Source organism: Pseudoliparis swirei, chromosome 16, assembly GCF_029220125.1.
Source record: "Pseudoliparis swirei isolate HS2019 ecotype Mariana Trench chromosome 16, NWPU_hadal_v1, whole genome shotgun sequence".
NCBI lineage: Eukaryota > Metazoa > Chordata > Actinopteri > Perciformes > Liparidae > Pseudoliparis > Pseudoliparis swirei.
Genome location: NC_079403.1, coordinates 7,214,631 through 7,241,521, shown reverse-complemented (window position 1 = coordinate 7,241,521; position 26,891 = coordinate 7,214,631). Strand labels below are relative to the sequence as shown.

General features: G+C 43.3%; 3 protein-coding genes across 8 annotated transcripts in view; 1 reads left to right on the top strand and 2 right to left on the bottom strand.

Annotated features, from left to right (window-relative positions):
- fam49bb (family with sequence similarity 49 member Bb) overlaps positions 1-14,220 on the bottom strand; it is a 32,987-nt gene extending 18,767 nt beyond the window's left edge. Inside the window, exons 1-3 of one of the 3 annotated variants that reach the window (XM_056433927.1) lie at positions 14,095-14,220; positions 13,694-13,813; positions 4,089-4,180 (exon numbers count right to left, since the gene is read on the bottom strand). The gene's annotated coding sequence lies outside the window, so the exon portion shown is untranslated. Of the gene's footprint in view, positions 1-4,088; positions 4,181-4,263; positions 4,340-13,693; positions 13,814-14,094 lie in introns of those variants that run through there. The other 2 variants (XM_056433925.1, XM_056433926.1) reach the window with 2 other exon arrangements.
- Positions 14,221-15,720: 1,500 nt separating this feature from the next.
- On the top strand, positions 15,721-17,742 carry eef1a1l3 (eukaryotic translation elongation factor 1 alpha 1, like 3). Its single transcript, XM_056433694.1, has 7 exons — positions 15,721-15,864; positions 15,951-16,130; positions 16,212-16,508; positions 16,584-16,734; positions 16,826-17,082; positions 17,167-17,401; positions 17,480-17,742. Exons 1-7 carry the CDS (start codon positions 15,721-15,723, stop codon positions 17,584-17,586), a joined length of 1,371 nt encoding a protein of 456 aa, XP_056289669.1. The 3' UTR covers positions 17,587-17,742.
- Positions 17,743-18,018: 276 nt separating this feature from the next.
- Positions 18,019-26,891, bottom strand: part of asap1b (ArfGAP with SH3 domain, ankyrin repeat and PH domain 1b) — a 52,175-nt gene continuing 43,302 nt past the window's right edge. For 2 of the 4 annotated variants that reach the window (XM_056433742.1, XM_056433745.1), the window contains 8 exons: positions 26,523-26,630; positions 25,674-25,900; positions 22,824-22,987; positions 21,490-21,568; positions 21,300-21,364; positions 20,179-20,759; positions 19,280-19,417; positions 18,019-19,158 (listed from right to left, as the gene is read on the bottom strand). In XM_056433742.1, the coding sequence (XP_056289717.1) occupies positions 19,084-19,158; positions 19,280-19,417; positions 20,179-20,759; positions 21,300-21,364; positions 21,490-21,568; positions 22,824-22,987; positions 25,674-25,900; positions 26,523-26,630 (1,437 nt within the window). In that variant the 3' untranslated portion in view covers positions 18,019-19,083. Of the gene's footprint in view, positions 19,159-19,279; positions 19,418-20,178; positions 20,760-21,299; positions 21,365-21,489; positions 21,569-22,823; positions 22,988-23,583; positions 23,655-25,673; positions 25,901-26,522; positions 26,631-26,891 lie in introns of all 4 variants that reach the window. The other 2 variants (XM_056433744.1, XM_056433743.1) reach the window with 2 other exon arrangements.

The following is a 26,891-nucleotide window of genomic DNA, read 5'->3' as shown; positions in this document are numbered from 1 at the left end:
GATCACCTCGTAGCCACGGCCCCGTATTGTTGCAAACATCAACTAATGCCCCCCTCACCCAGATTCTAGCAAAACAAACCTCGCAGGATGATTAAATAAATACAACTGACGGCGATCCAATAACAGCAGTCTCCTCTTCCTCCTGCAACCACTCAGGCAGCTACAAATACACCCCCCCCCCCCCTAAGAAAAAAACCCTGCATCAAATCCCTGCAGCCAGCGATGAACCCAATCAGCAGAAATGAACACATGAAACCGGCGGTTTGTCCAGAGAAGCAGATCAGAGGAGGATGAAAGTGGGAGCGCCTCATCCTCGGCTGAACCCCCTTCGCTTTGGACGGCACCTGATGAAAGTTGGAAACCATGGGAACAGGCACATACACAAGAGTCAGCTTATATGCCGGCTCCATTGAAACGGGCTCTATAAAGAGGCTCTTAGTGCCACTTCATGCCATCAAAACACACACAGACGGATGCCGACAGCCCGGATTTATGTTAATTTTCAGATCAATGAATATAAATGTGGGGGAGAAAAACAATTTTTTTTAAAGAAGACGGCAAGTAGACTTTTCCTCCAACGCCACAGGGGCCGATGTGATCATCCAGAGTGAAGATGCCTCTCGATTCCCAAAAAAGGCTGGAGATATATTTTGTGACGGATACATCTCAAGACTCATAAAGAACTGTAAAGCCAGTCAATCCACCCCAAAATCTTCCACTTTTATTCTCTGCTCCATCCGCTGAACATCTGTCTCAGGAGGAAGCCCCCGCACCCCCCGCCCTGCCCTTGAGAGTCCTCTGACTCCTTCCTAGGATGCGTTTAGAAATCATTCAGGGGGGGGAGGGGGCATATTGACTCAGTCGTTGGTCTAAGCAGCACCTCCCTCAGGGCGGCTGCCTCCTCCTAAACCCATTTCAAACAAAGATCTCCCATTCTTCTGCTAAAACAGCCCCGAAACCATCATTACACGACTGACCTTCTGACTCACTGCATCCCTAAGTCTCCTTCCATCTGTTGACAGAGGGAGATTTAAGGAAGAGCATTCAGGGGGCATAATGCCTCACGTAAGTAGGTGTTGAGCCAAATTAAAAAACAATTTAAAATGTAAGAAACACACAGTGGAGCTTTAGCGTAAAACCTTTTTTTGTTTGCTTGTTATTTTCCCGCACAGTGTTACCCCAACAGGATTTTGGGCGGGGCCGGTGGAGTTTTTTTTGAAAGGGTCAGATTGAAGAGTACCAGAATCTTCATTCAGAAAGTGAGCAGTGACATCTGGAGGATGAACGCAGCCATGCCACCACGGAGTGAGCGGCGGGGAGAGACCACTCCCTGTAGTCACCCGTTCTTATCACCAACACGCCGGCTTCAGGAACGCTTCTGCCCAAATGTACAAATACAAATGATAAGTGGCGACGGTTACAGTAGAAGCATCACTTGCTGCACAAATGCCGCGGATGAATAGTATCACAAGAACATGCATTTCTTACTCAAAGGCCACATGTCAGTTTCTTGTGGTGAAGGTGATGTAAGAGCGCCACCCAGTGTTCACAGGCAGCCGTTTCAGGACGAAGCACGTCAGAAGAACGTCACATTGCTGCAGATTAAATGGTATGGCCACGTTTCATACTAATCTGCCCGACATTAGGGCTTCGTGACACGTAGGTCTGCAGAGGAAATGACAGCAGCCTTTTGTGCTCCTTAAGGGAAGGAAGTAATGCAGTGTCAGCCCTCCAGGGGCGTAAATAATAGATAGCCCAGGAGAAGCTGGGAGCTTTTAGCTAATAAAACAAGCCACTCTACATATTACACCCACCTCGACATATCGTTTCAAATTACCTGCTCGGCGGGTGAGGTCGAGAGAGACCAGATCATCTTCCATGTGCCGAGTCATGGAGTGGAGCTACTGATATTTCCACACCATTTTATCAGGCTTTCTAAAAAAGGTAAATTGAGTGAATAGACCAAACATATTACTTCTTGTGGTGCATTTAATGGCAGGCTTTTAGATATTGTCACAGAAAATAACAGACAAGGGAGAGTTGGCGAGTCCCTAACTCTAGAGCTAAAAGAATGTTTTTCTGCGCAGGAAGAGCAGTACTACGTGCCACCAGCAGGGGGCAGTATTCACCCGGTTATGATCATATAGCAACAAGCGAGACAAGAAAAGCTTCACCTCAGGCTACTGTACCACACCTCCTCCCTGGCTTAGCGAGTCTAATCCATCCTTTACATATATTCACACAAAACTCTGCAACTGGGCTCCATTCTCCATCTGTAAAGGCAGCACATGCACTCTGCGCCGCCACGGGGCCGCGTACGCCGTGCTAGAGAAAATAGCATGTCATTCGGGCTATTTTTGTGAATAGATTTGAATCTTACTAGGGCACCATGGAAGCTTGGCATTAGACTATACACACACACGCATACACACACACACCTCACTGACTTAGTGATCCTATATACACCTGAGGCTTGTGTATGCATATATGTTGTATATATAAATATATATATTTATTTTATATTTTACTTTGTATACATCTATATCTTTCATCCCTGTTTTTTATATTTTATATTTTATTTATTTTTTATTCTCGTGTGTTTAGTTTATTGGTGCTGCTACTGCTACGACTAATTTCCCCTTGGGGATTAATAAAGTATTTATCTATCTATCTATCTATCTTAGCTGTCAAAACGACACAGCATTCCAGCACCAGAGCTCAGCCACTCGAACGATAGCCGTGTGTCATGGTAACAATCTCCAAGGAGACACGGAGGAAAATACAACATGGATGGAGGGACGTGCAAGCAGAGGGGGAACATGATGAGGTGAATGAAGACAATCCTTTTAATGTTCGCAGGAAATATTGAATAAAATATGTGCAGTTTAACGACACATTGTTAGAATATGCGAGTCGGAAAACAAGAGTAAAACCGCGAAACGTCGAGCGCCACAAGGTATCCAACTATTAAATAAAGACAAAAGGCATCTCTGAGTCTGGTGTCAGAGCGGTGACCCTGTGCCCTGGAGTTACATAAACACTCTGGCCTTGAGCTGGGAGCACCTACATTACTCAACTCTTTTTTTATGGCCCACAATGCAATTCATTTCCTGCGCAGGCACATTAAGACTATAATAGGTGTACAACAGGCGCTCTCACATAATGACAGGTCTACTTTGTACCGGTGCACCAAAAGCTACTCCCACGGTTCCACATCAGATAAAAAGGTGAGGATTGACAAAAAAAGTTGTGATTTTTGTAAAATATGGCCGATGACATCAACCTGAAGAGAAACTGCCGTGAAGAGATATTACAGGTTTTAAGATGAATAGAAAGTGACGGGTCCCTTCATTATCAGACTGCAGGAGTGTAAGGGACACGGGGCGGGCAGCTCTGGAAAGGCTCGACTCTCCTCCAGCTGAGGCGCAATGTCCACAGAGCGCAATGCAACACACAAACTAAAGCAGACTGTGTCCTAGTTAAAAATAAGAACTGCATCTATTTTTCTAGTCAGTCAAAAAAAGGAAGGAGCTGCATGTTCTGAGCTGCGGCAAAATGAAAGAGCAATTCATGCAACCTGTGTTTAGATATTTCCACAAACAGCTGTATGGTTTTTTTCCATCCTACCTATGCTGAGCCGACACTTACATGGAAAACAGCGCCAGTGGAAGGAAAGAGAGGTTACTGAATGAATGGAGGCATTTCTCTACATGGCAGTGGAGTCAAAGTCCTTCAGTGCGCACTGTGACCCACATTAGTTTGAAACAATGGGAGAAAAGCGCACGTCGCATAATGTACAGAATTCTGCCCGGTTACTCTTTCAAACATCGACTTAATTCAAATTAGGATCAGATCTGAGTTATGTCCTTGAACATATAAATACACATATGTAATGTGGAGTGGAGAATGAAAGCAGATCGCAGAACAACAGTCTAGCTGTGAATATAACGCAGACACGCAGCTTATGGACTTGGATTTAGTGACATTCAATACACCGAGCAATAAAAACGATTATTAGTTGCAGCCCTAAAACAGTCCTTTAAAAACGAGCTCCGCTCCTGAGAGTGCGACCTGGTGCGAGGTCTTACCCGCAGCGGAGCTGTGAGACGGTCAGTCAGGAGCAGGGAAGCCCAGCCTGGCAGGTGGCCCCGGGTCTCAGTCCTCCACCAGAGGTCAGCCTCTGAAACACGAGTCAACAGGAACAAAACATGAGTCACAAGCTCAGCCCTGAAATAAAACAAGATGTCGGTGTCTTTGGCATACATTAGTTCAAACTGTGGCATCATGACGCAAGATGGAGACGCTGCAGATGAAGAGCTTCATTCTTAAAAACACACAAATCCACTGAAAACACACATTTCTTCTCGTTTGTTTAACCCTCCTGTTACTTTAGGGTCAATTTGACCCCATTCAATGTTTAACGTCGGTGTTCTTTGGGGTCAATTTGACCCCAGGCTGTTTTTCACTGTGTCAAACATATCAGAAATATCAACTTTTTTATATATTTAAAGGGCTATTTAGGTAGTCAACAAACAAACATAAAGTACCTCACACTTAAACTTGGAAAACAATATTAATTCTAATAATTTTCTGGAGGTTTTAATTGCTGGGGTCAAATTGACCCCGAGGGTAAAATATGTCAGTAAATATAAAGGTAACAGGAGGGTTAAACATGGAATGGGGTCAAATTGACCCTAAGGCAACAGGAGGGTTAAAGTACCTAAAAAGACTGATTTATTTTGTGTATCATCAGTGGAACAAATGCCGCTCCAACCCAACCGGTGCCCTCTTCTCAGATACGGTTCACAGCTCTGACAGAACACTGCGTGGGATAACATTCAGAACATCTTAAATGTAGGTTCCCTTTTTAACTGGGTGGGTCACACACTACAATCACACAAGAAGGGGAACTGCACATAATCATGTTAAGTATGCAATAACAGGGTTCTTCTTATGTCCTACCTTGCTTGTGAAACATGGACTATTTGCAGAGTTTTTACGAAACATGGAACAAGTAGGTGCGCATAATTCTGTTTTTCAAAAACACACCACTTCCTGAAACACTTCCTCTGATTCATTTAAAGGTTTCTTCCTGCGCTGTAACACAATGACTCGAATCAGCTCACGTTTCATGTATTTTCATCCGAGGAAAGCTTTAGCTTTTGAAAAGTTCTCAGACGTTTCTTTTTGTTCGAAACGCATCAGTGTGACACCGTCTCTGTGAGCCGCGAGCTCGTTCTTCACAAGTCGTTCACATGCCCCGGTTGAGAGGGAACAAGCTCAGTGGACTGTGCGGCCCAAGGCAGCTCTCCTCCCCGGGCTGCATACAAATGCACGGACACGGTGGTGGCGCTGGTCATGCATGATTATGATCACACTTCAAACGGTTGGGGCGCAAACACGATCGGACAAGACACTGTAACAAAACAGAAATAAAAGGGGGTACTCGAGAGGTAAAAAAACGTGGAGCAGACTAGACAGAAAAATAAAAAGGTGCCATCTGGAACTGAAAATGGTTCTTCAGAGTGATATCATAAGAACCATTTCTGGTTCCACAAAGAACCTTTCAAACCAGGGTTCTTTAAATAACCATTTCCTTAAATAGTTCTTCAAATAACCTATAAAAGGTGCCTCAAAGAAACTTTTTTAAATGGTTCTTTAAGGTAACATTTCTGGTTCCAAAGAACCTTTCAAACCAGGGTTCTTTAAAGAACCATTCCCTTAAATAGTTCTTCAAATAACCTATAAAAGTTGCCTCAAAGAAACTTCAAAAATGGTTCTTTAAGGCACCGTTTCTGGTTCCACAAAGAACCTTTCAAACCAGGTTCTTTAAAGAACCATTCCCTTAAATAGTTCATCAAATAACCTATAAAGGCATCTCAAATAACCTTTAAAAAATGGTTCTTCAAGGCACCGTTTCCAAAATGGTTCTTCGGTAGGTGATGGTTCTTCGTATAACCACAAAGCCTTTTAAAGAACCATTTAAGAACCATTATTTTTCTGTGTGTACATTTGAAGAATAATAGACTCATTTGTCTGAACCTCGACACTGGGTCATTTTCTTCATGCAAACTGACCACGACTCCTAATCCATTACAGCCGACATGTCACAGGGGACACTGGGTGACATCTGTGGCATCATGGGAGCCGGCCCTGCATCAGGCCTACAGCTGGGGGCCACAACAGAAGGTCAAATCCTCCCTTGAATAAGCACATGAGGTTTTAGGGGTTACGGTGCATTAGTCCTTCAAGGGGGAGGCGAAGGACTTGGCATTTCACTACATGAAATTAATACGGGCAACATTCTTGGAATGATGGAGTCATGGAAATTAAAACAAGTGTATCGTTTCAGTCATGAAGAAAGTTGGACATTGATTGAACGGTGAACTTTTCTTTCTTTTTTATATCAGCACTGAGTGTTGGCACCTATACTCCAAAACTGTATATTTTAAGAATCCCTTTTCCATAGACTTTATCTGTTAAAGAGAACAGAAACATACTCTAGCTCTAGATACATTCACAAATTTGAGGAAAACAAAAGAAGAATACCCGACGAGATGCTTTTGTTTTTTCACACAGGACTTTACAGCTTAGCGGCTCTCTGAGACTCAACGTCAGCAAGCCAACAAGCTGATTTTCTTTAGCTCTCCTGCTCCATCAAAAGTGAGGAAAATACTGCGAGAAATTCCTTTCCAGAATTAAATGTTGTATTTAATTATTAACAAGGCTGTGGCAAATGACAAACATCACTAGTTTGTGGCTTCTCTCTTTATAGGAACACCTCAGTGCTGCTGCGGGAAGAGACCCACATAATGGGATCATACTGAAGTGGCCCTGCATGCGTAGGTGTGTGTGTGTGTGTGTGTGTGTCCCTTCAAGCAACGAGGCATCCACTCGTCACACGATGAGTTCTTTGTCTTCACAAAAACTTGACGCATCATTACCTTCGCATTGAAAATGCGGAAGGTTATGTTTTGATCGCCGTGTATTTATTTATTTATTTATTTATTTGTATGCGTGTTATTCGCAAAACTCAAAAAGTATTGAACTGAATCGCATGAAATTTGGTGGGATGATTGTTTATTATCCGGGGACCAGTTGATTAGATTTTGGGATCGATCGGGTCAAAGGTCAAAGGTCATGAACAGGTCAAAATCTTTCGCAGAACTCAAAAAGTATTGAACCGAATCGCATGAAATTTGGTGGGATGATTGTTTATTATCCGGGGACCAGTTGATTAGATTTTGGGATCGATCGGGTCAAAGGTCAAAGGTCATGAACAGGTCAAAATCTTTCGCAGAACTCAAAAAGTATTGAACCGAATCGCGTGAAATTTGGTGGGATGATTGTTTATTATCCGGGGACCAGTTGATTCGATTTTGGGATCGATCGGGTCAAAGGTCATGAACAGGTCAAAATCTTTCGCAGAACTCAAAAAGTATTGAACCGAATCGCATGAAATTTGGTGGGATGATTGTTTATTATCCGGGGACCAGTTGACTAGATTTTGGGATCGATCGGGTCAAAGGTCAAGGTCATGGAAAGGTCAAAATGTTCTTGAATCGCATGAAATTTGGTGGGATGATTGGTTATTATCCGAGGACCATTTGATTAGATGTTGGGATCAATCGGGTCAAAGGTCAAGGTCATGGAAAGGTCAAACTCATTTTTTACCATAGCACGATACATTTTTGTCCAATTGGCATGCAACTAATGCCAAAATGTTCATAATTCAATGCCCAATCTTGTGATATGCGAAGGTATGCGCTCTACCGAGTGCCCATTCTAGTTTATTTATTTATTTGTATGCATGTTATTCGCATAACAAAAAAAGTTTTAAACCGAATCGCATGAAATTTGGTGGGATGATTGGTTATTATCCGGGGACCATTTGATTAGATTTTGGGATCGATCGGGTCAAAGTCATGAAAAGGTCAACATCTTCTTGGATCGCATGAAATTTGGTGGGATGATTGGTTATTATCCGGGGACCATTTGATTAGATTTTGGGATCGATCGGGTCAAAGTCATGAAAAGGTCAACATCTTCTTGGATCGCATGAAATTTGGTGGGATGATTGGTTATTATCCGGGGACCATTTGATTAGATTTTGGGATCAATCGGGTCAAAGGTCAAGGTCATGGATAGGTCAACATCTTCTTTTTACCATAGCAATAGTCAATTTTTATCCAATTGGCATGCAACTAATGCCAAAATGTTCATAATTCAATGCCCAATCTTGTGAAATGCGAAGGTATGCGCTCTACCGAGTGCCCATTCTAGTTTAAATAGGGACCGTGTCGCGGGAGATGAGTAAATTCAGTGAATCTGAATTTCAATACCCTTAGAAGAGTCACACAACCAACAACACTTCAATAAACTCCTCCCAGCATGCTCTTGTTTACCAAGACAACCGGTGTGAGATGCAGAGGCAATCCAACAAACACCGCTCAGTGTAGTTTTCTCTGAACCCAGCGCTGGCGTCCTGGCTTATTTCTCTGGTTTTGATTCGTCATTCCCAGAGACGTGTCCAGAAGGTACGTACCAGAAATGTTTTGTGTATACGAGAACCGTTTAAAGAGGCTGCGAATCCTCAACAACGCTGCTAATAAGAGGGAGCGGAGCAGCTCAGAGTGGCCAAGACACATTTAAATCTGTGCTCCCACATATCCGGTTTGCAGCAACAATAAGTCGACATAACGAGTACATTCGTTTGGTTTTTAATCAACTCCACCACACGAAGGGGTCAATAACTGGGGGCCGACATGTGTGCGTGGGCCTGCTGTGCACCGTGGGACTGGTCCTGAGTCAGACTGTAAAGCAGGCCACTGTGGAATCAATAGGATCCATAGTGCAGAAAACACTCAGTCCACAGTTTATTTAGTCAAACCTCATTGGTGTAAATGGGGTGGACAAAATATCAGAAACACCACAGACTACTCCACCCTCCAATTCAACCACACACTTAACAACCCAGGATTTATTGCAGACCTCTTGTGATATTAAAAGCTGAAATAATACATAACATGATGTTCTTTTTCTAAGCTAATCATACCGTCTTGATCTCAATGTAAGCTGCACAGTCGCTATTTAAAAAATAAATACATGTTAAAACACCAAACTGAAGCAAGCGACCCCGGGATAGAAATCAGTCCTTGCTGCGTTTCTACGCCACCGAATGAAACTTACATTGAAACTCAAGTTGCCATGACAACTTGTATTCCCCCACCCCCCCCGTCTCCACTGGAGCCGAGGATGGAAATCCATCGACTGAGGTACCAGATCCCAGCAGAGAAAACTCCGCGGATCGGTCACATGCAGATCCTCGGACTGAAATGTCACAGCAAATGACTCTCAGCTGGGTTCAAAACCGGTCCACACCATGCTGGGCAACTACAGTGCAATTATCTCCCAGAATGCAATTTTGCGAGGGACGTTATGATCACGTATACCGCTTATTCTTTATCTGAAAAATTACAAATATGAATAATAAGTGTGGTGGCAATAAAGAATGCATGTTTGTATATTAATGTGCACATTCTCCTCCTTTGGTCCAGGCTTCTACAGCTCTGATAAATATCGTGACATATGGAACTACATGAAATAAGCACATATGACTTTACGACTATATGACCTGCTTTCATACGTCCATTCCAAAATCTAGGACATGATTTAATGAAAGCACACGATCAAAAAAATAGTAGGACATTTGTAGTTATAACACCATGCGAGGATGGCGGTTTGGTGCGTGGGCAGCATGGCAACAGTTTCTTGCAAAATCTGAATTTCTAGCATGCTGATCTGCCATCTGTGGCAACACCCTGCTCCGTGTGTCCACAGAGGATCTCATGCCTGGTTTAACACACTGACGAAAACGCCACCATGTTCTTTGCAATTTTATCTTAATAATTAATTGCAATGCGGCAGAACAATCAAATAATTGCCTAATTGCCGTCAAAAGAGAAACCCTCCAGCAGATTCTGATCTCTACAGTAGATTCTCTCCGATTTGAGCCCGGAGGGGTTTTCTGTGTGTGTGTGTGTGTGTGTGTGTGTGTGTGTCCACGCACACAAAGTGACAGCTTGTTTTCCTTTCGAGTGGATTATTCAAAGCATTGTGTTGAGATTTCTATGCAAAGTCCACTTTGCTTTTGCACCACATTTATATTGAAGATGCTGCTGCTGCATGTGGGACGCAACAAATGAACGCATCCTGTTGGAGGCCTGCAGGAGGAGAAGAGAAGTACAACATAAAGAAAAAATACTCTTATTATTATGTGCATTCTTTGGGCTTCGGATAAGCCAACATCACAGGACGGAAGTGAACACGTTGAGAGGAATGCTCGAGTCTACCAGCTCAGTCAGCGCTGCAGATGAGAAATACACACACACACACACACACACACACACACAGACAATATTATTCCCCACTGCCAAAGGCTGCAAGCTCAAACCACCACAGCTAAGACCTCCACTGCCGAACCATCTTTCTCTGCTCATTCATTTATTTATGCCAGCGTGTTTTAACTAATAAATTAGTGGACTTGCAAATTGAAGCGAGATGTCGTTTGCGATACCCGCTCTCTAATAATTCAGCCGTGTGAAGAAGCGGGCCGGCTTTCTGGAAACATCATTTCAACTCAGATTTTCTTACGAACAAGAACAGACATGTGGTGGCAATGGAAGAGGGAGCGTGTGCAGTCAAGAGGCAAACTAGATTCCTCCTATAGCGCAGGCAGGTATGTGATTTGTGTGTTCATTGTCAAATGGCACAATTTTCCACTGCACCAAACAAATTGCTGCAAGTCGAATGCATTTAATAAACGGCAACAGGAAATGTTTCAGAAACTAAACGATGCTCGAGTCGCAGCGACGGCGTGAGAGCAGAATGCCGAGCGGGCCAAAACACTTACGGGAAGTTCATCCAAAGAAGTGAACAAGCAGCAGAACGCCACGGAGAGAGGGATCAATACAGCTCCATTCTGCACGAGGCCGAGACCGCAGCACCTGACCTCGCCTGCAGTGTGTGTGTGTGTGTGTGTGTAACACAGGGCGGTGGACGCAATAGCGTAAACACGAACAATATGACGCGGAAAGATTTCTAAATCTGAGGGAGGGGTGGGAGGGGGGGGGGTCGGAGACGTCGGTTCAAGTCCGGTCGTTTTCTGAAGCTGCTGTTGGTTGTGCTGCATTGCACAACCGACACGAGCACTGGATAACAAAAGGGGGGGGGGGGGGGGGCAGCTCAATTGGCTCAATCTTACATTCTCACCGCGGTGAACCATTTTCCATTTTTTTTTAAAAAAAGACAGAAGTCGTCACGCAGCGGACGGCGTGAAAACTATTAAAAGTGTTTCAATCCTGAAATGTCACAACAACGCTGCAAAACCACACAACGGTGCATTTGCCGTTACAACAGCGACTCAACGAGACACAATGTTTTAGCACGGGTGCTGCCGGGAATACAATCAACAGCCCGACCGTCGGCAGGAGACTCATACCGAGAATAACTGCAGTCACCCAACCTGAAGACGGCGGCTCTCTGGCTCTGGGTGTGTTCAAGGGGGGGGGGCGGGACCCCTTGGCGACGTTGTGACATTCCAATGAAGTCAACAATATTCCCGAATGAGATGAAGTCCAATTGGTTTTACTCTAATGTACGGACAGTTTACATATAGATGAACCATATTTCTTGACGTTTGCACGTGTGTTTGACATTCAAACCATCAGACTAGCTTTGCCCTTACAGGTCACTCATTAGGAAGATGACTGGAAACGGGCTAAATTATTTACCTTAACCCCCATTACACCGACACCGCCCTCATGTTATCGGCCTCAGCTACAGTCTGGCTTCCTCCTCGCAGGGCATTATGCGAGCACAATGAGAGACTACTTTAAAAATCAGATGCACCACATCTCTGCCCCCGTTGTTATTCGAGCACCCATAATGCAAACATCGGCGTCAACAATATCCTCATAAAAAGACTGAGAGTCAAAAGCTTTACCGCGAGATCACCGACGGATTATAACTAAATAATGACGTGTAAAAGATTTTTTTTTAAAGAATCCTTTTTCTCATCCGGACGGCTTCTAATGTTTGCACGACAAATGTTGCCGTGTCCGAAAGAGGGGTGGTGCCTCTACCGGCATTAGACCGGCATTCATGAGGGAATACATTTTATTTTTATTTTTTTATTTTTATATTTGTGTTTTGTGTTTGTTTTTATTCTTGTGTGTTTGGTTTATTGGTGCTGCTACTTGTAACGACAAATTTCCCCTTGGGGATTAATTAAGTATATATATATCTATCTATCTATCTATCTAAATGAGCCAGCCTCAGTTCATGCTTGTTCCACGAGCAAACCTTTTGAGAGTAAAAACAAACCCCACTGGTTACTTCCTGAACCCATGAAACACTTCTACACCAGATCTCACTTACTTGTCATCTCCCCCCCCCCTCCCACGCGGCACATGGAAGATTTAGCTGCAGACATCTTTCATCCTCCCGCTTCTCACACTGCTGCAGAAAAGGGCATCAGACAAGTCGTACCACGTCTCACAGCCGACTGGGGCACGAGTCAGGTATTTGCCATGTCTTTTCCAGAACACGCGCACAAGTCCACACCGACTGGAACTGCGAGAGCAGACGTTCACATCCATCCGTTACAGAACACAGAGAACGGCGATACTTCCTTCTTTCAAAATGTGCGGCGGCAGATATAAGGAAGACGTATTGCAAAACAGGACAACACAAATAACCTGGAGGCACGTTATCTCACACAGAGATCCTGGGTTCGCCCGGAGAGACTGAGACCTGTTCAGTAATTCAAGGTTTCCTGACGCATTGAAAGTGCAGCATGCCATAAATAGAAAATCCCCAACAGTCTCTTCTCCCCGAAGAACAAATGATTTGGTGTCATGAAGAGTAAAAGGCCCCAGTATCCGTCTGTGAACTCTTCAACTTACTCGCACTTGCCGAACATACCATCAAATCCGGCTTTCCGGGACGTTTCACTTCCACTTTCAGAACCTCTGCGGACACTGGGCGGAAAGAAAACAACACACACTTCCATGCTCGGGTAGCTTTGTGAAGACTACTGATGCAAAGAGAAAACGTTTCTATTTTCAAATGAAATTACAGTGACGGGTTGAACAGTGGACTCGAGGGAGGTCCCATATGCCAGATTAAGTTTCAAGTATGTGCGCTTGAATATTTTCCACTTAATGCAACTTGGAAATGGAAATGCAAATGGAAGATATTGCAATAATGTGACACTACATCTATTTGACCCTTCTCAAAAGAGCACATAACACCTGATCTATTACCATGTAATAAAGTAAAGTACCCCGCAGTATATACAACTTTTTTTTTAAAGAGACAGGCAGCAATATTAAATTAAGTTAAATTAACTGACAGCACTTGTGTACTTTTATTGGCTTTAAGAGTTTGGAGGTCTGGATTTCAGGGTTAATTTTGCATGATGGTACTGATACAACCAGGATCACAGTTTGGAAACCTGTGACATGTATTATTATTATTATTATAATGGGTTGATGAGAATAACAAACATTATAAGACAAACCAGCTCTAACCAGCTGTCAGTGTGTGCATTTCCTTTAATGGTGCACCCTGCTGCCTGCAGCGAGCGGTCTCAATCCGAGCCGCACGGTTCGCTGATAACGGAACACATTACCTGTCTCTCTCGTGCAGGCCAAACACACCTGAGAAAAGCTCAGTGACAAATGGACCAAGCAGCAGCCAGAGCATCTGGTCAAATGCAGGGAGCTCTCCCTTCCACCTGGAGACCGTTGTTCTGCAAAGGGGAAGTTAACGGAGCATCGAGGATGCAACTTAAAAACTCAAAACGCATATTCTCCACTGCTGTATTTCTATTTCACGGTAACTTTCAAACGCGTGGGTCGGATTTTCGCCGGACACGTTTTATGATTCATAACTAATTCTGCCCCCCGGCGAACAGATTTAACACTCAAAACAAGCCAGACTGAATGGCAACCGGTGGGCAGTGACGGCGGTTGGTGGAGAGGACGGGAGGGAAAGGCGACATAAAGTAGTATTTGTGTCAGTGTTTCTTACCTTGATGTTCGTGAAGGGGGGAAAAAAAAACCTGGAGTCGACGTCTGGATACCACGCTAGAAAGCCAGCGGTACGGACTGGAAGAAGAGGAAGAAAAGCGATTTGCTGTCGCTGTTTCCGGGTTGGTTATTGAGCGTCACTGTGGCCGTCAAACGAGAGGGGAGTTCGGTTTGCTCCCCCTCTGAGCGCGGATGTGGGAAGTACAAACCTGGACTCCCTCACTGAAAGACACACCCCGCCCGGTCATATGAGACCCGCTGAGGAATTTTAACGTTCACTTCCATCAGATTACAATTGAGCTATTAAAACATCTCTCCCTCCGGCTTTAATTAAGATTTATAACGGTTTAAAGACGTTAATGTTTAACAGGTTGTTCAACGTTCATTCACTCTACCGAAGTGCCCTTGATCAAAAAGATGATATAGACATTAAAGAGGCCGCAGGGGGCGCTAATGTGCCACTTGACCCTCCACTTTGACCCCAGAGTGAGTCACTTCAAACCACTGGCTCGATTTACTTTGAGAAGAGGTTGATTGGAAATACAAATTGTACTTTACCTGAGTATTTCCATGTCATGCCATTTGATTAAAAAACAAAGAAATAAAGATGTATTTTATATTTTAAATGACTGCAGATCCCTATTATAATATTACATGACATCAATCAACTATTATAGATCATGATACATTATCAGCCCCATAGTTTAAGAAACAGTGTGTATATACAGTGCTCCACCTTGACCAGCTGCAATATTAAAGTGATGAATGCATCAATAATTATAATCCAGCAGAAAAATTTATTTTTCTGAAATGGGCAATTCTGCATAATGAGTACTTTTTACTTCTTTTACTTATATTTGTATGCATTTTGTAGTAATGTACTAAGAGTGTGAATGAAAGACATATGATCACCTTTTCTTAAAGAAATTGGAGATAAATATCCTGTGCTTTTATTTTTGAAGGTTTCAAATTCAATTTGAGAGAAACTTTATGTACAATATTTCTAAACTCAAATAAACAATAATCAAATGCAAAGAATTATTTAGCAATATGTTTGAGTGGTTTATAGTGTTTCAGTTACAACCCTTTGAGGGCAGCCATGATGCTGATGTTATCCACGTTTAGCACAATGGGTGAAGGTGTGACTTATCTATATTTAGCTCCTTGTTTTCACATTTCGTTCTTTAATATATATTTAATTTGCCTGTCAGCTGGTTTATCTTCATGCTCTGTGCCCTCAGGATTTATTTTCCATACAGGGAGAGCTTACCTCAAAGACAACCATCTACAAGGACACACCTGTTGGAAATTTCAGATCATTAGTGAGCTAACTGACTAATGCTGCACATTTACAACACCTGTGTCCATCTAATTACTTTGGTGTTGAAGCTATTTTAATATTCAGCAGTGTCAAATATTCAGCTTTTTTTACCCAACAGGCATCAGCCACTAATTAAGCCTAATTAAGCAGCACACCTGGATTCAATCAGGCGTCCTGAGGGGCCAGGTGGTGCATATAAAGCCCCATGGCGGTGTCTGTGTCACATTCATCCAACTGAAGACTTTGGAACAGCCATCGTGTGCTCATATCGGCTCAAGACGACTGCTTACTTTGTTTGATTCAACGATGGCGAAGGAGAAGACTCACATCAACCTGGTGATCATCGGTCATGTCGACAGCGGTAAGTCCACCACCACCGGCCACCTCGTCTACAAGTGCGGCGGCATCGACCAGAGGAAACTGGAGAAGTTCGAGAAGGCCGCAGCGCTGGTGAGTAACAAGTGGGGACACTTTCTGCTTTGAAATGCTCCAGAAATGTGGAACACCTGCTGTAAGACTTCTTTGTTCTCTCTCAGATGGGGAAGAGTTCCTTCAAATTTGCCTGGGTGCTGGACAAGCTGAAAGCTGAGCGTGAGCGAGGAATCACAATTGACATATCTCTGCTGAAATTCAGCACTCAAAAATACTCCTTAACTCTCATCGATGCTCCTGGCCACCGCGACTTCATCAAAAACATGATAACCGGGACGTCACAGGTAAGCGGCGTAGAAGTTTGGCACTTTATGTCTCCTTGTACTCTTTCCACCCATTTTAATTATCCTTTTTAATTTGTTTAGGCTGACGTGGCCCTGCTGGTGGTCTCTGCTGCTAAAGGGGAGTTTGAGGCCGGCGTGTCGAGAAGCGGTCAGACCAGGGAGCACGCCCTGCTGGCCTACACTCTGGGGGTCAAGCAGATCATCGTCTGTGTGAACAAGATGGATCTGACTGAACCCCCTTACTGCCAGAAGCGCTTTGACGAGGTGGTCCGAGGCGTCGGCGGCTTCCTCAAGAAGATCGGCTACAACGCCGCAACTGTGCCCTTTGTTCCCATATCTGGCTGGACTGGGGAGAACATGATCACTGCCACTCAGAGGGTAAAGATGGAGGTCAACATGTCTGCTAGGTACACTCTAGCGCCTTCTGAACACAACTAATATCCTTCTCTTCAGATGCCCTGGTTCCAAGGATGGAAATCCAAACGTAGGGAAGGGAATGCAAGCGGGAGAACTCTCCTCGAAGTCCTGGACGCCATTCAGCCCCCAGCGCGCTCCACCAACAAGCCCCTGAGGCTACCTCTGCAGGATGTCTACAAAATTGGAGGTTAGAAATCACAACTTTTATCCACTAGAATATGAAATCGAACACATTTTAGTGAGTTGACTTTAAAATGTTTTTTTTGTTGTCCCTTCAGGAATTGGGACCGTGCCAGTGGGCAAGATTGAAACCGGTGTCCTCAAACCAGGCATGACCCTGATGTTCTCCCCTGCCAAGATCACAGCCGAGGTGAAGTCCATTGAGATGCACCACCAGGGGCTGGAGACGGCTCTGCCGGGACACAATGTTGGCTTCAACATTAAGAACGTGGCCGCCAAGAACCTGCGGCGCGGCGACGTAGCTGGCAACGCCCAGCAGGACCCTCCATCGGACGTCAGCAGCTTTGTAGCGCAGGTCGGTTCAGTGAACATGTGACTTAACATTTTTACAGTCCCCTCTGTGCTTGTGTCGCTATAATCTCCCCCCCTGTGTGTTCAGGTGATAATCCTGAACCATCCAGGGAAGATTAAAGCCGGCTACTCCCCGGTCCTGGACTGCCACACCACCCATGTGACCTGTCGCTTTGCTGAGCTGATGGAGAAGATCGACCGGCGCACCGGCAAAAAACTGGACGACCATCCACAGGTCCTGATGTCTGGAGACGCTGCTCTGGTCAAACTGGTGCCCATCAAGCCCATGTGTGTGGAGAGCTTCTTCAAGTACCCGTCCCTGGGTGAGGCGTCCACCACGACCGGCTCATGTCTTAAAGTGCGAGAGCTTGTGCAGCGTTAACTTGTGTTGTGCTTCTCAGGTCGCTTTGCAGCCCGAGATCTGAAGCAGACGGTCGCAGTTGGCGTCATCAAGTCGGTGCAGAAGGACCAAGGGTCAAAACTTCCCCTCAAGAGGTCAAGTGTGTAAATGGGTTTAGTTTGTGAAAGTTTAGTTTTTACCAGTAAATCCTGGTATGTCTGCTTTGAACAGTTTTATTTTGTAAAAAGCTAATTTTATTTTTATGTTTAACTGATTATTCCTGTGTTTAAATCCAGAAGATTCTGTGTAGACCTGAACGGTACATTTTGGTTGTAATTTGTTGAGAAAATAAAGACTTATTTGAAGAACTTTCTGTCTTGAGTGTTAAATGTAGTTTGTTGAAACCACTGCAAGGCGTCATGGTGTCAGGCTCATGTTTTACATCTGAAGGCCACTGTTAGCTTAGCTCAAGGATGGAAATGCAGCCCTCATCTAAACCACGTGACTGTAGTCTCCTTCTCCCAAACATGCTAATTACCTGACTAAGCTGATTTAATAATGCATTAGTTTGTAAACTGCTTTCAAAGGGAGGCGAGAGGCTCAGTTTACAGCACTTTAATGATACAATGGGTTCCGTAACATGGGTGAAAATACATCGGCTCTCACAAAGTCCACCGACCTTAAAGACATCTCTGGTTCACGGGCAAACCTGGAAATGTACAGGATCCAGAAACATGGAATGATATTACATGACTAACAAATTTCAAGCTCATAAGGTTTTTTACAAGATGCTGAATTGTGAACAAAAAGGTTAACGTGATGTTATTGCTCAGACGTCCTCTTGGGTTTCCTGTACGTGTCAATAGTGGCTTTAACAGGATATTGTATCTAGTCCCGCTTCGTAGTGGCTCTTCAAACCCCTGAAGTGAGCGTCTTTGACCGCAGCACTCAATTCCAGTCGTGACACCGTGCACAGAAAGGTGGAAGGACTGTGGCGATGGCGTCGCGTTCAGAGCTGCGTAAATTAGTGACCCACAGGCTTTGATATTCCACCACGCAGTAGCAGCAGGTTTCTATACTGTAAAACAACCATACGTGTACACACAAAGCAAGCAAGGAGTACATGTTTATCTCAGGGCGATCAGTGGGAGACTATGGTGGTAAACAGGGATGCAAGAGACAAATAGTGACATGACCTTTCACATTCCAATTCTTATTTGTCCTCCCAGAAATATAAGCTGATAATTACTTGAGGGCCAGTAAAATCAATACGGATAAAATTCAAAGTCTACCGCCCCGACGCCTAATCGGACCGGCGGAGAGCGCAATGGTACATGTTTTGTACAATAAAACATGTACACTCACACACAAATATATATATTTACATACATATATACACAGTAACAGCATAAACATAGACTTTAGGTAAGTGCTAGGGTTTTGAGAGTGGCTTCGTCACAGCCGTGCTATAGGGTTAAGATAATACTGGTAAAGGAAGAATACACACATTCTTTGTACAGCTTGGATGAGCCTTCTCGGGTTTCTTCTTCGTTGTTTTTCTCTTCTTCTTTTAGGACACTTGTCGTGTGACAAGAGGTGTTATGCTAGCTATTTACAAGACCTCCCAATTTAGGGAGGGGCTAGTAGTGCAAGTCTCTCTGACTGTCAGTCACTCAGGATGTGCACAAAAGACATGGGGAACACCCCCTTTCGGTCCGGCTCGCCTTCAATGTGCCCGATCTGGAAGTGGAAAGAGATGAAAACAAAAAAAACGAGTTGAGTGGCAGTCAATGTTTCTTTTTTTCTTCCACTTTTCAGATGGTTTAAAGAACAAGTCGAGTAGTACTGGAGCTGGACTCACCCACCACTCCTGGTCCTCTTCTCCCGTCACTATAATCACCTCTCCTTCAATAAAAGTCAGTTCGTCGTCATTGTCAGCCTGGCAGTCGTAGATCGTCTTCACGCGACGGGTTTTGCTCTTCCCCTGGACATTTAAAATCTGTTACCATAGTTAACAAAAACATAGAGCTTAGTGTCGAGGAATACTTTACCTTTTGACCCGAATCACCTCCCACCCTTTTCATGACTTTGACCTTCAATTTTTATTAATTCAATGCTTCTAATGTAGTCAACAAACAAACAAACAACAACACAACACTTCACATAAATAAAAAATAAAAATAATAATAATTTAATTTAATAGGTTTTATTTAAAATTGCTAAAAAGGAACTAAATATGTAAATAATGTTAAAGGTAACAGGAGGAGATAAGGTGAGAATCGGGTCAACTAAAATAACCCTCAACACAATATAAAAGAGACAAAGAAAAAAGGCATCAAAATCAAAGTATAAGAAAATAAGAGTGTTCTCTAAGTGACCACTGGGCCCAGAAATGATACTGATACTCTTGAAAAATCAAAATGGATATGTGGGAATATAGCATCCTCTTGGATGATTGTAGATATATTTATTTAATCAGGTAACTGTTTCTGGTGTATTTTGAGTGAGAAATTGGGGAAATATAACCTAAAAACAAGGCATAATGCATCACATGTATTACATTTATAGGAGACAGACTTAATAATTAATCAGTTATCTAAGATCTATCAAACACGCAATTTCATTTCAGAAGATAAGTTTATTTTGGAAAACTTTCATAAAAAAAAGCAATTAGAAAGATTTATATGCTTGAAAAATGGATGAATTGAAATCCTTCTGAAAATCAAGTTTATTGAACTAAAAATGTAAGCATGTTCATACCGTGTTGATCTTCCTCGGGAGGGGCACTGGTGTCTCCGCAGTCCCTGCTGGGGTCCCATTGGTGTCTTCAGCAGCTTGTGGGGTGGGGGTCCCGATATTGGCTTGCTGACTCGGTGACGGTGAGTCTGGAGGCTGAGCTGGAGGCTGAGGCTGAGTTTGAGGTTGAGGATGAGTTTGAGCTGGAGGATGAGTTTGAGGTGGAGGCGGCGGTTGCGTTTGAGGCCTTTGCACCTCACTGGGATGCGGCCTGGAAGAGGGCTCGGCTGGTCCAGGTTTGGGGGGGATGTCGGCGAGCTGAGGCTTGGGAGGCAGGTCTTTGAGCTGGGGTTTGGGCGGGAGGTCGCCGAGCTGAGGCTTCGGAGGGAGGTCTGACAGCTGCGGCTTCGGTGGAAGTTCTCCGGGTTTAGGAGGAAGTTCAGACGGCTGCGGCTTGGGGGGCAGGTCTCCCGGCTGAGGCCTGTCGGCCAGAGGAGCCTTCTGCGGGGGCTCAGCCGCTGACGGGGACTTCTGGAAGACCTCTGGAGGGAGGCTGGGCTTATCCATAGACGGGTGGTGTATGGTGTCAATCTTCCGCAATGCCACTAGAGAGAGCAGCATAGGGTTCCTTAATACGGTCTTATGGTTCCCTAATACGGTCTTATGGTTACTTAATACGGTCTTATGGTTACTTAATACGGTCTTATGGTTCCTTAATACGGTCTTATGGTTACTTAATACGGTCTTATGGTTCCTTAATACGGTCTTATGGTTCCTTAATACGGTCTTATGGTTACCTAATAGTCTTATGGTTACGTGATACGGTCATGTGGTTCCTTAATACGGTCATATGGTTCCTTAATACGGTCTTATGGTTACCTAACAGTCTTATGGTTACGTGATACGGTCATGTGGTTCCTTAATACGGTCTTATGGTTACCTAATACAGTCTTATGGTTACTTAATACAGTCTTATGGTAACTTAATACGGTCTTATGTTACCTAATACAGTCTTATGGTTACTTAATACGGTCTTATAGTTACCTAATACAGTCTTATGGTTACTTAATACGGTCATGTGGTTCCTTAATACGGACTTCAATTCAACAGCTGGCAGCAGAAGTCAAACCGGACAGAGACCGTACCTTTCTGAGGTAGTTTGGGAAGAACCCTTGGACCAAGTGTCGACTTTGTGTTGCTTGAAGTAGAGCTGGGAAAATATTTTTCAAATAAAAAACTGAATCCCAAAAGATGCTTGTATCATCAACTGGAATATATTTATATGTTTTAAGCCAATTAAGCTTAAAACTGTGATTTTTAGTCTTTTTTTTGTACCTTTGCTGCTGAGGAATTCCTTCAAACTTGTTAGAAACAGGAGACATCTTGCTGACAGGCGGAGGGGTGGAGTCGCTTCCTAAAACATCGACATTGATGAGGACACAAATCATTCAACACCATAACAGAGCACTCACCAGGAGATTATTTTAAGATAAATGTGGGAATTACATAACATGCTGTGATGGTTTAAAAAAAAAATTATGAGGGAGGCGTCACCTGGCTGAGCTTTCTATGAGCTTCTCAATTAGAGGTTGTGCAATAAAGTGTCATCATTATAATGAGTGATTGGGTGTTACTGTGTGGCTGACACAGAATACACAAAACACCACAGAAGACAAACGATAAAAAGTGGAATAACAGTCAAAATACACACAACACAAGATTGCAGGTAAGATGACTCGAGGTGCGATTTTCTTCTTCTGTGTCCAAGTGCTGGTTTCAAGATAACTTTTCAGTTCAGATCAACCAGAGTTAAATAAAACGATGCTTTCATCAGACTCATGTCTCTCTGTGCAGTCTGGAAGAGTTTCAACTGGTGAACTCACGGAACTTCTGGAGGTTTAATTAATCAAATTGTCTCTCAAAAGTATAGAAGAAGAACATTTTTCAGTGAGATATCCAACATTCAAGGTTGTAAAACTGTAATGTTATTGTTGAATAGATGTTTTTGTGTTTTATGTTATTGTATTTTTCTGTGTTAAAGCTTCTCATAACTAATTGCCCCTTGGTGGGATTAATAAAGTCTGAAGTTTAACAAAATAAGTAAATCCTGGCAATAACATGAAGCTGTAATTTTTCTGAAATAATGTTCAAATATAATATATAATAAAAACAATTGTTAACAGTAATTTTATGTTAGTTAATTGACAGAAAAGTGATCGGCAACTATTTCAATAAACAATTAAAAAAATTAATCTAAAGTTCCTTCTTTTCAAGTGTGACAGTAAACTGAATAATTACAAAACTTAAATAGAAATGGTAAAATAAATGTCGCTTTCTTGAGACCAAATGATTAATAAAAGTACCAGATGAGTCAGACGACCTTTGAACTGCACACAGAGAAACAAAAAGGCCTCCACTGGTCTGCACCCCTCTAAACATTTGAAAATTCACTCTTAATCTTGGGAACATTTAATAAAATGAAAGGTTCTCTTCCAAGATTTTTCTGCACCTATTTTTTAAAATTATTTTAATTTCAGTGCAGGACATTTACATTTTTTAAATTTTTTAAGATTTAAAAAATGAAATTTAGGACGATGGACATATCGGATCTTCAGGCCCGAGCCCGAGTGAAACCGGCTCTGCTGTCCCGACGTGTGCTTGTGTCTCACCCCCAGTCAAGCCCCCTTTACTGTGTGGACTGTGAGAGAGCGGGCTCGGTGGGTCAGACAGGGTGCGTTTGTGTCCAGGAGGTGGGGGCGGAGGTCTCTTCTTGGACAGGGTGGAGCTGCCTCCCGGTGTGAGTGTAGCGGGAGGGCCAGGTGGGGGAGGAGCTGGAGGAGCGATACATAAAACACATGAGGTGATGCGGGCCACCACAAAAAAAGTCATTCTGTTAGCCCAGAGAGAGGACGATGAAGCACGGAGAGGAGAGGAGGAGCAAGTAGAACAACAAACCGTCGGCACAAATATACAACGGAAAGGACTGGAACGCTAAATAACGACACGGGACACTGTGACGTGGGATAGGCGCACATGTTTGGTGTCTCTGTGGATTTGTTCATGAATAAGCCCGTGTGTGTCTCATGGGAGCCCAAAGCAATACGTGTTCACTAATGTAGAGAAACGTCGGGTGAAAGCAGCCAATAGAGAGCTCAGCCAGAGAGGAATCAGCTGTGGTTAAGAGTTTACAGCTCGAGGACGGCGGGACGGGATTCCAGAGACACAAATTCATGTCGGCGAGAAATAATCTATATTATATCGATATATACATATCGATATAATACTGGAGTATCAGCTGGCCGACGTGGTGCCATTGTTTTAAATAAACACCACCACCCTGCGATCCTGAGCTGTAAAAGGAGGAAACAACCGAGGGATCGGTGTATACTGTACGGGGGCCGAGTGAGAACATAGAACCAGGATATTCACTGATGTATGGTCGGGTGCCAGCCAGTGTGGCGTAGTGCGAATGAGAGCCGAGGAATGCCAAGTGTGGAGCTGAAAGAATTGAGAAACAAAACAAGAGGAAGAAAAGAGAGCGAGATGAGGAGTGTGGGAGGAAATCGACAGTTTGCCAGTTTTTAAAAAGAGCTGCTCCCACACACACTGTAAAGGAACGAGATGAAATCGTATCAGTGGGGAGGAAAGAAAAAAGAGAAAAGGGAGGAGGAATGGCGCGAAGCTCTTCAGCAGCTGCCGAGAGAGAGATTAGCATTAGTCTGTCGTTTAGCCTCTTATTCAGGCTTCTCGTCTTGTTTTTTAAATAAATCAAACTTGTATCCGGCGCTATTTTTAAATAATGTACACTACCGTTCAAAAGTTTGGGGTCATCCAGACAATTTCGTGTCTTCCATGAAAACTCACTTTTATTTATCAAATGAATTGAAAATTGAATAGAAAATATAGTCAAGACATTGACAAGGTTAGAAATAATGATTAATATTTGAAGTATTAATTTTGTTCTTCAAACTTCAAGCTCAAAGGAAGGCCAGTTGTATAGCTTATATCACCAGCATAACTGTTTTCAGCTGTGCTAACATAATTGCACAAGGGTTTTCTAATCAGATATTAGTCTTCTAAGGCGATTAGCAAACACAATGTACCATTAAAACACTGGAGTGATAGTTGATGGAAATGGGCCTCTATACACCTCTGGAGATATTTCATTAGAAACCAGACGTTTCCACCTAGAATCGTCATTTACCACATTAACAATGTAAAGAGTATATTTTTGATTAATGTTATCTTTATTGAAAAAACAGTGCTTTTCTTTGAAAAATAAAGACATTTCTAAGTGACCCCAAACTTTTGAACGGTAGTGTACGTTTTAAACTTTTATTCCTGAGATAATTCAAGAATATTAGCGGACCTCTTTCAAGTCACGGAAACAAAAGTGGTTTCTTTATTTCCACGTCTTGGATGCCTGAGAGACTTTTAGCATGTTGTCCTGTATGGAGCTAAAACCGTCGTATAGGGCTGTCGTTTTAAAGCGACTCAGCTAAAAACATGAACAGCTGGAGAAAGAGTCTGTGTTCATTAGCGAGATAAAAATCTGACGGCCGCCGGCTGGAAATGCGAGAACTGAAAGCTTGACGGTAACTCAGGGTTCAATTGAAACGATGGACATTTCACGACTCTTGTTTGAGGAAAAACAAGATCTAAAAACTCAAGAATGGATTAAAATGACTTGTTGAGATGGAAGTGTTGCAGCGTGACCTTGTGCGTTGAAGCTGCGAGCGTTGCTGCTCCGCAGAAGAAGTGTTATCTTTAATTCTAATCCTGCAGAGACAGCGCGCCCACGGTGTCGAGGATAATGATGAAGTGTACGACTCGCGGGCCCGTCTGGCCATCGACTCCCTTCCCTCCCCTCCCATGTTTACTGTGTAAGCAATCTCAATGACACCTGTATCCCGCCCTCTAATTTTGCGTGTGGACAAATGGCATTCCACTGCAGGGAGGGTTTATATGTGTGTGTGTGTGTGTGTGTGTGTGTGAACTGACAGTGCAAAGAAGAAACAAAGTGATTACGAAGCATTCATTACTGCTAATCTCGTCCTGAATATAATCAAACAATAACTGACAGAATAAAGTGCACTTTTCTATATTTAATATTTAATATTTTTATATTTAATTTAATTTGTCATTAGTATTGTGTATTGTGTATGCATATATGTTGTATATATACATATATATTTTATTTTATATTTTACTTGGTATACTTCTTGTATATATCAATATCTTTCATCCCTGTTTTTTATCTTTTGTTTTATATTTTATTTTTTATTCTTGTGTGTTTAGTTTATTGATGCTGCTACTGTTAAGACAAATTTCCCCTTGGGGATGAATAAAGTATATATCTATCTATCTATCTATCTTTTCAAACACTCCAGCATTTACATAACAGTTCAGAACACGATCTCCTGCCTTTACGACTGTCGCGGATATAAACTAGACATTATTCAACTGCAAATGTCGTCGGTAAACGGTTCCATAAGCACTTGGAGCGGTCCGGTCTGACCTTTCCCAGGTTCCTGGGTGGCAGCGGCGGCCCGTCGGCCACGGGGGAGGAGGTGAGGTCGGTGGAGGCGCTGTACATCTGGTTGGTGAAGGCGCTGTAGGACAGACGCTGCTGTTTGTCCCTCTGGCTGATGAAGCCCGGCAGGGAGAGCTTGTCATGGGGAGAGAGGCTGGAGGAGTGGCAGAAGCTCTGAGGCCTCGGGGAGCGGTCCTTCTTGATGGGACTGGGCTGCAAGAGACAAGAGAATAAGTCGCCGCTCTTGGATTCTGCGGAGCTGACGTCGTTACCCGACGTGCTCTCGGGGAACAGTCGGACAGGTGAGGAGATCAAAGCCATGTTCATGCAGTCTCTGGCGGTGGTTTTTACATTTCTGCTTTCGCGTGGATTACCTGAGCTTTAGAGGTGCTGGTCGGCAGATTTTAGCCGTTTCACCAGTTTTTCCCCGTCTTTATGCTAAGCTAAGCTAACCAGCTGCTAGCCGTGGCTCCATATGAGAGCAGTATCAATCTTTTTATGGAATCCTCTGCAAAAAAACAAATATAGATGTTCCTAAAATGTCAAACTAGTCCTTTAATTGCCAATGTGATCATCCAATCTGCTGACCGGGAAATGTTTACTCGTTAGTTAACCACCTCATTGACTACTTAAGGCTCCATTTTCTGTATTGATGCTGCTGTATAAATTGGCATGTCGGCCCCAACCAAGAATTACTGTCACTACATATATAAAAGTCTGGCGGATGGCCCAAATCAATGTTTTTGTTATTGTTTTAATTCTATCTTTTCGTGCTACTTATTCCGTCTTTGTTGAATTCGAGCTCGTCCAACTGAATGTGATACTCCGGCCGAACCTTATCGTCGAGGTCGTCGTCGCTCTCGTCCATCTCCTCCAGTCGGAGGCTCCACTCGTACTCCACATGGATGTGGGGGTTGAACTTCCCCTCTGCAGCCTGCACCAGCTAACACACACACACACACATATATATAGTTACACACATGAAAATAGATACTCTTCCAAACCATTTTCAGCAACAAGATACAAGGCGTGACATTAAATTGTCCGCCAATATAAATATCTATAAACAGACAGAAAGTAGTGTAATAGGGTTCAGTCTCGATTCATTAACCGGTATACAGAGATACAACTAGAAGACAGTATCACTCATGTGTTAAATGTGCTAATACATTTATTAGAGGTTGGACACTGCATAGAGAATATC

Bases quoted from the DNA above. Each gene is read 5' to 3' on its own strand.
- eef1a1l3 (XM_056433694.1), top strand. From the start codon at position 15,721: ATGGCGAAGGAGAAGACTCACATCAACCTGGTGATCATCGGTCATGTC. The intron at 16,735-16,825 runs GTTAGAAATCAC...TTGTCCCTTCAG, and splicing joins GGATGTCTACAAAATTGGAG to GAATTGGGACCGTGCCAGTG. The intron at 17,083-17,166 runs GTCGGTTCAGTG...CTGTGTGTTCAG, and splicing joins TCAGCAGCTTTGTAGCGCAG to GTGATAATCCTGAACCATCC.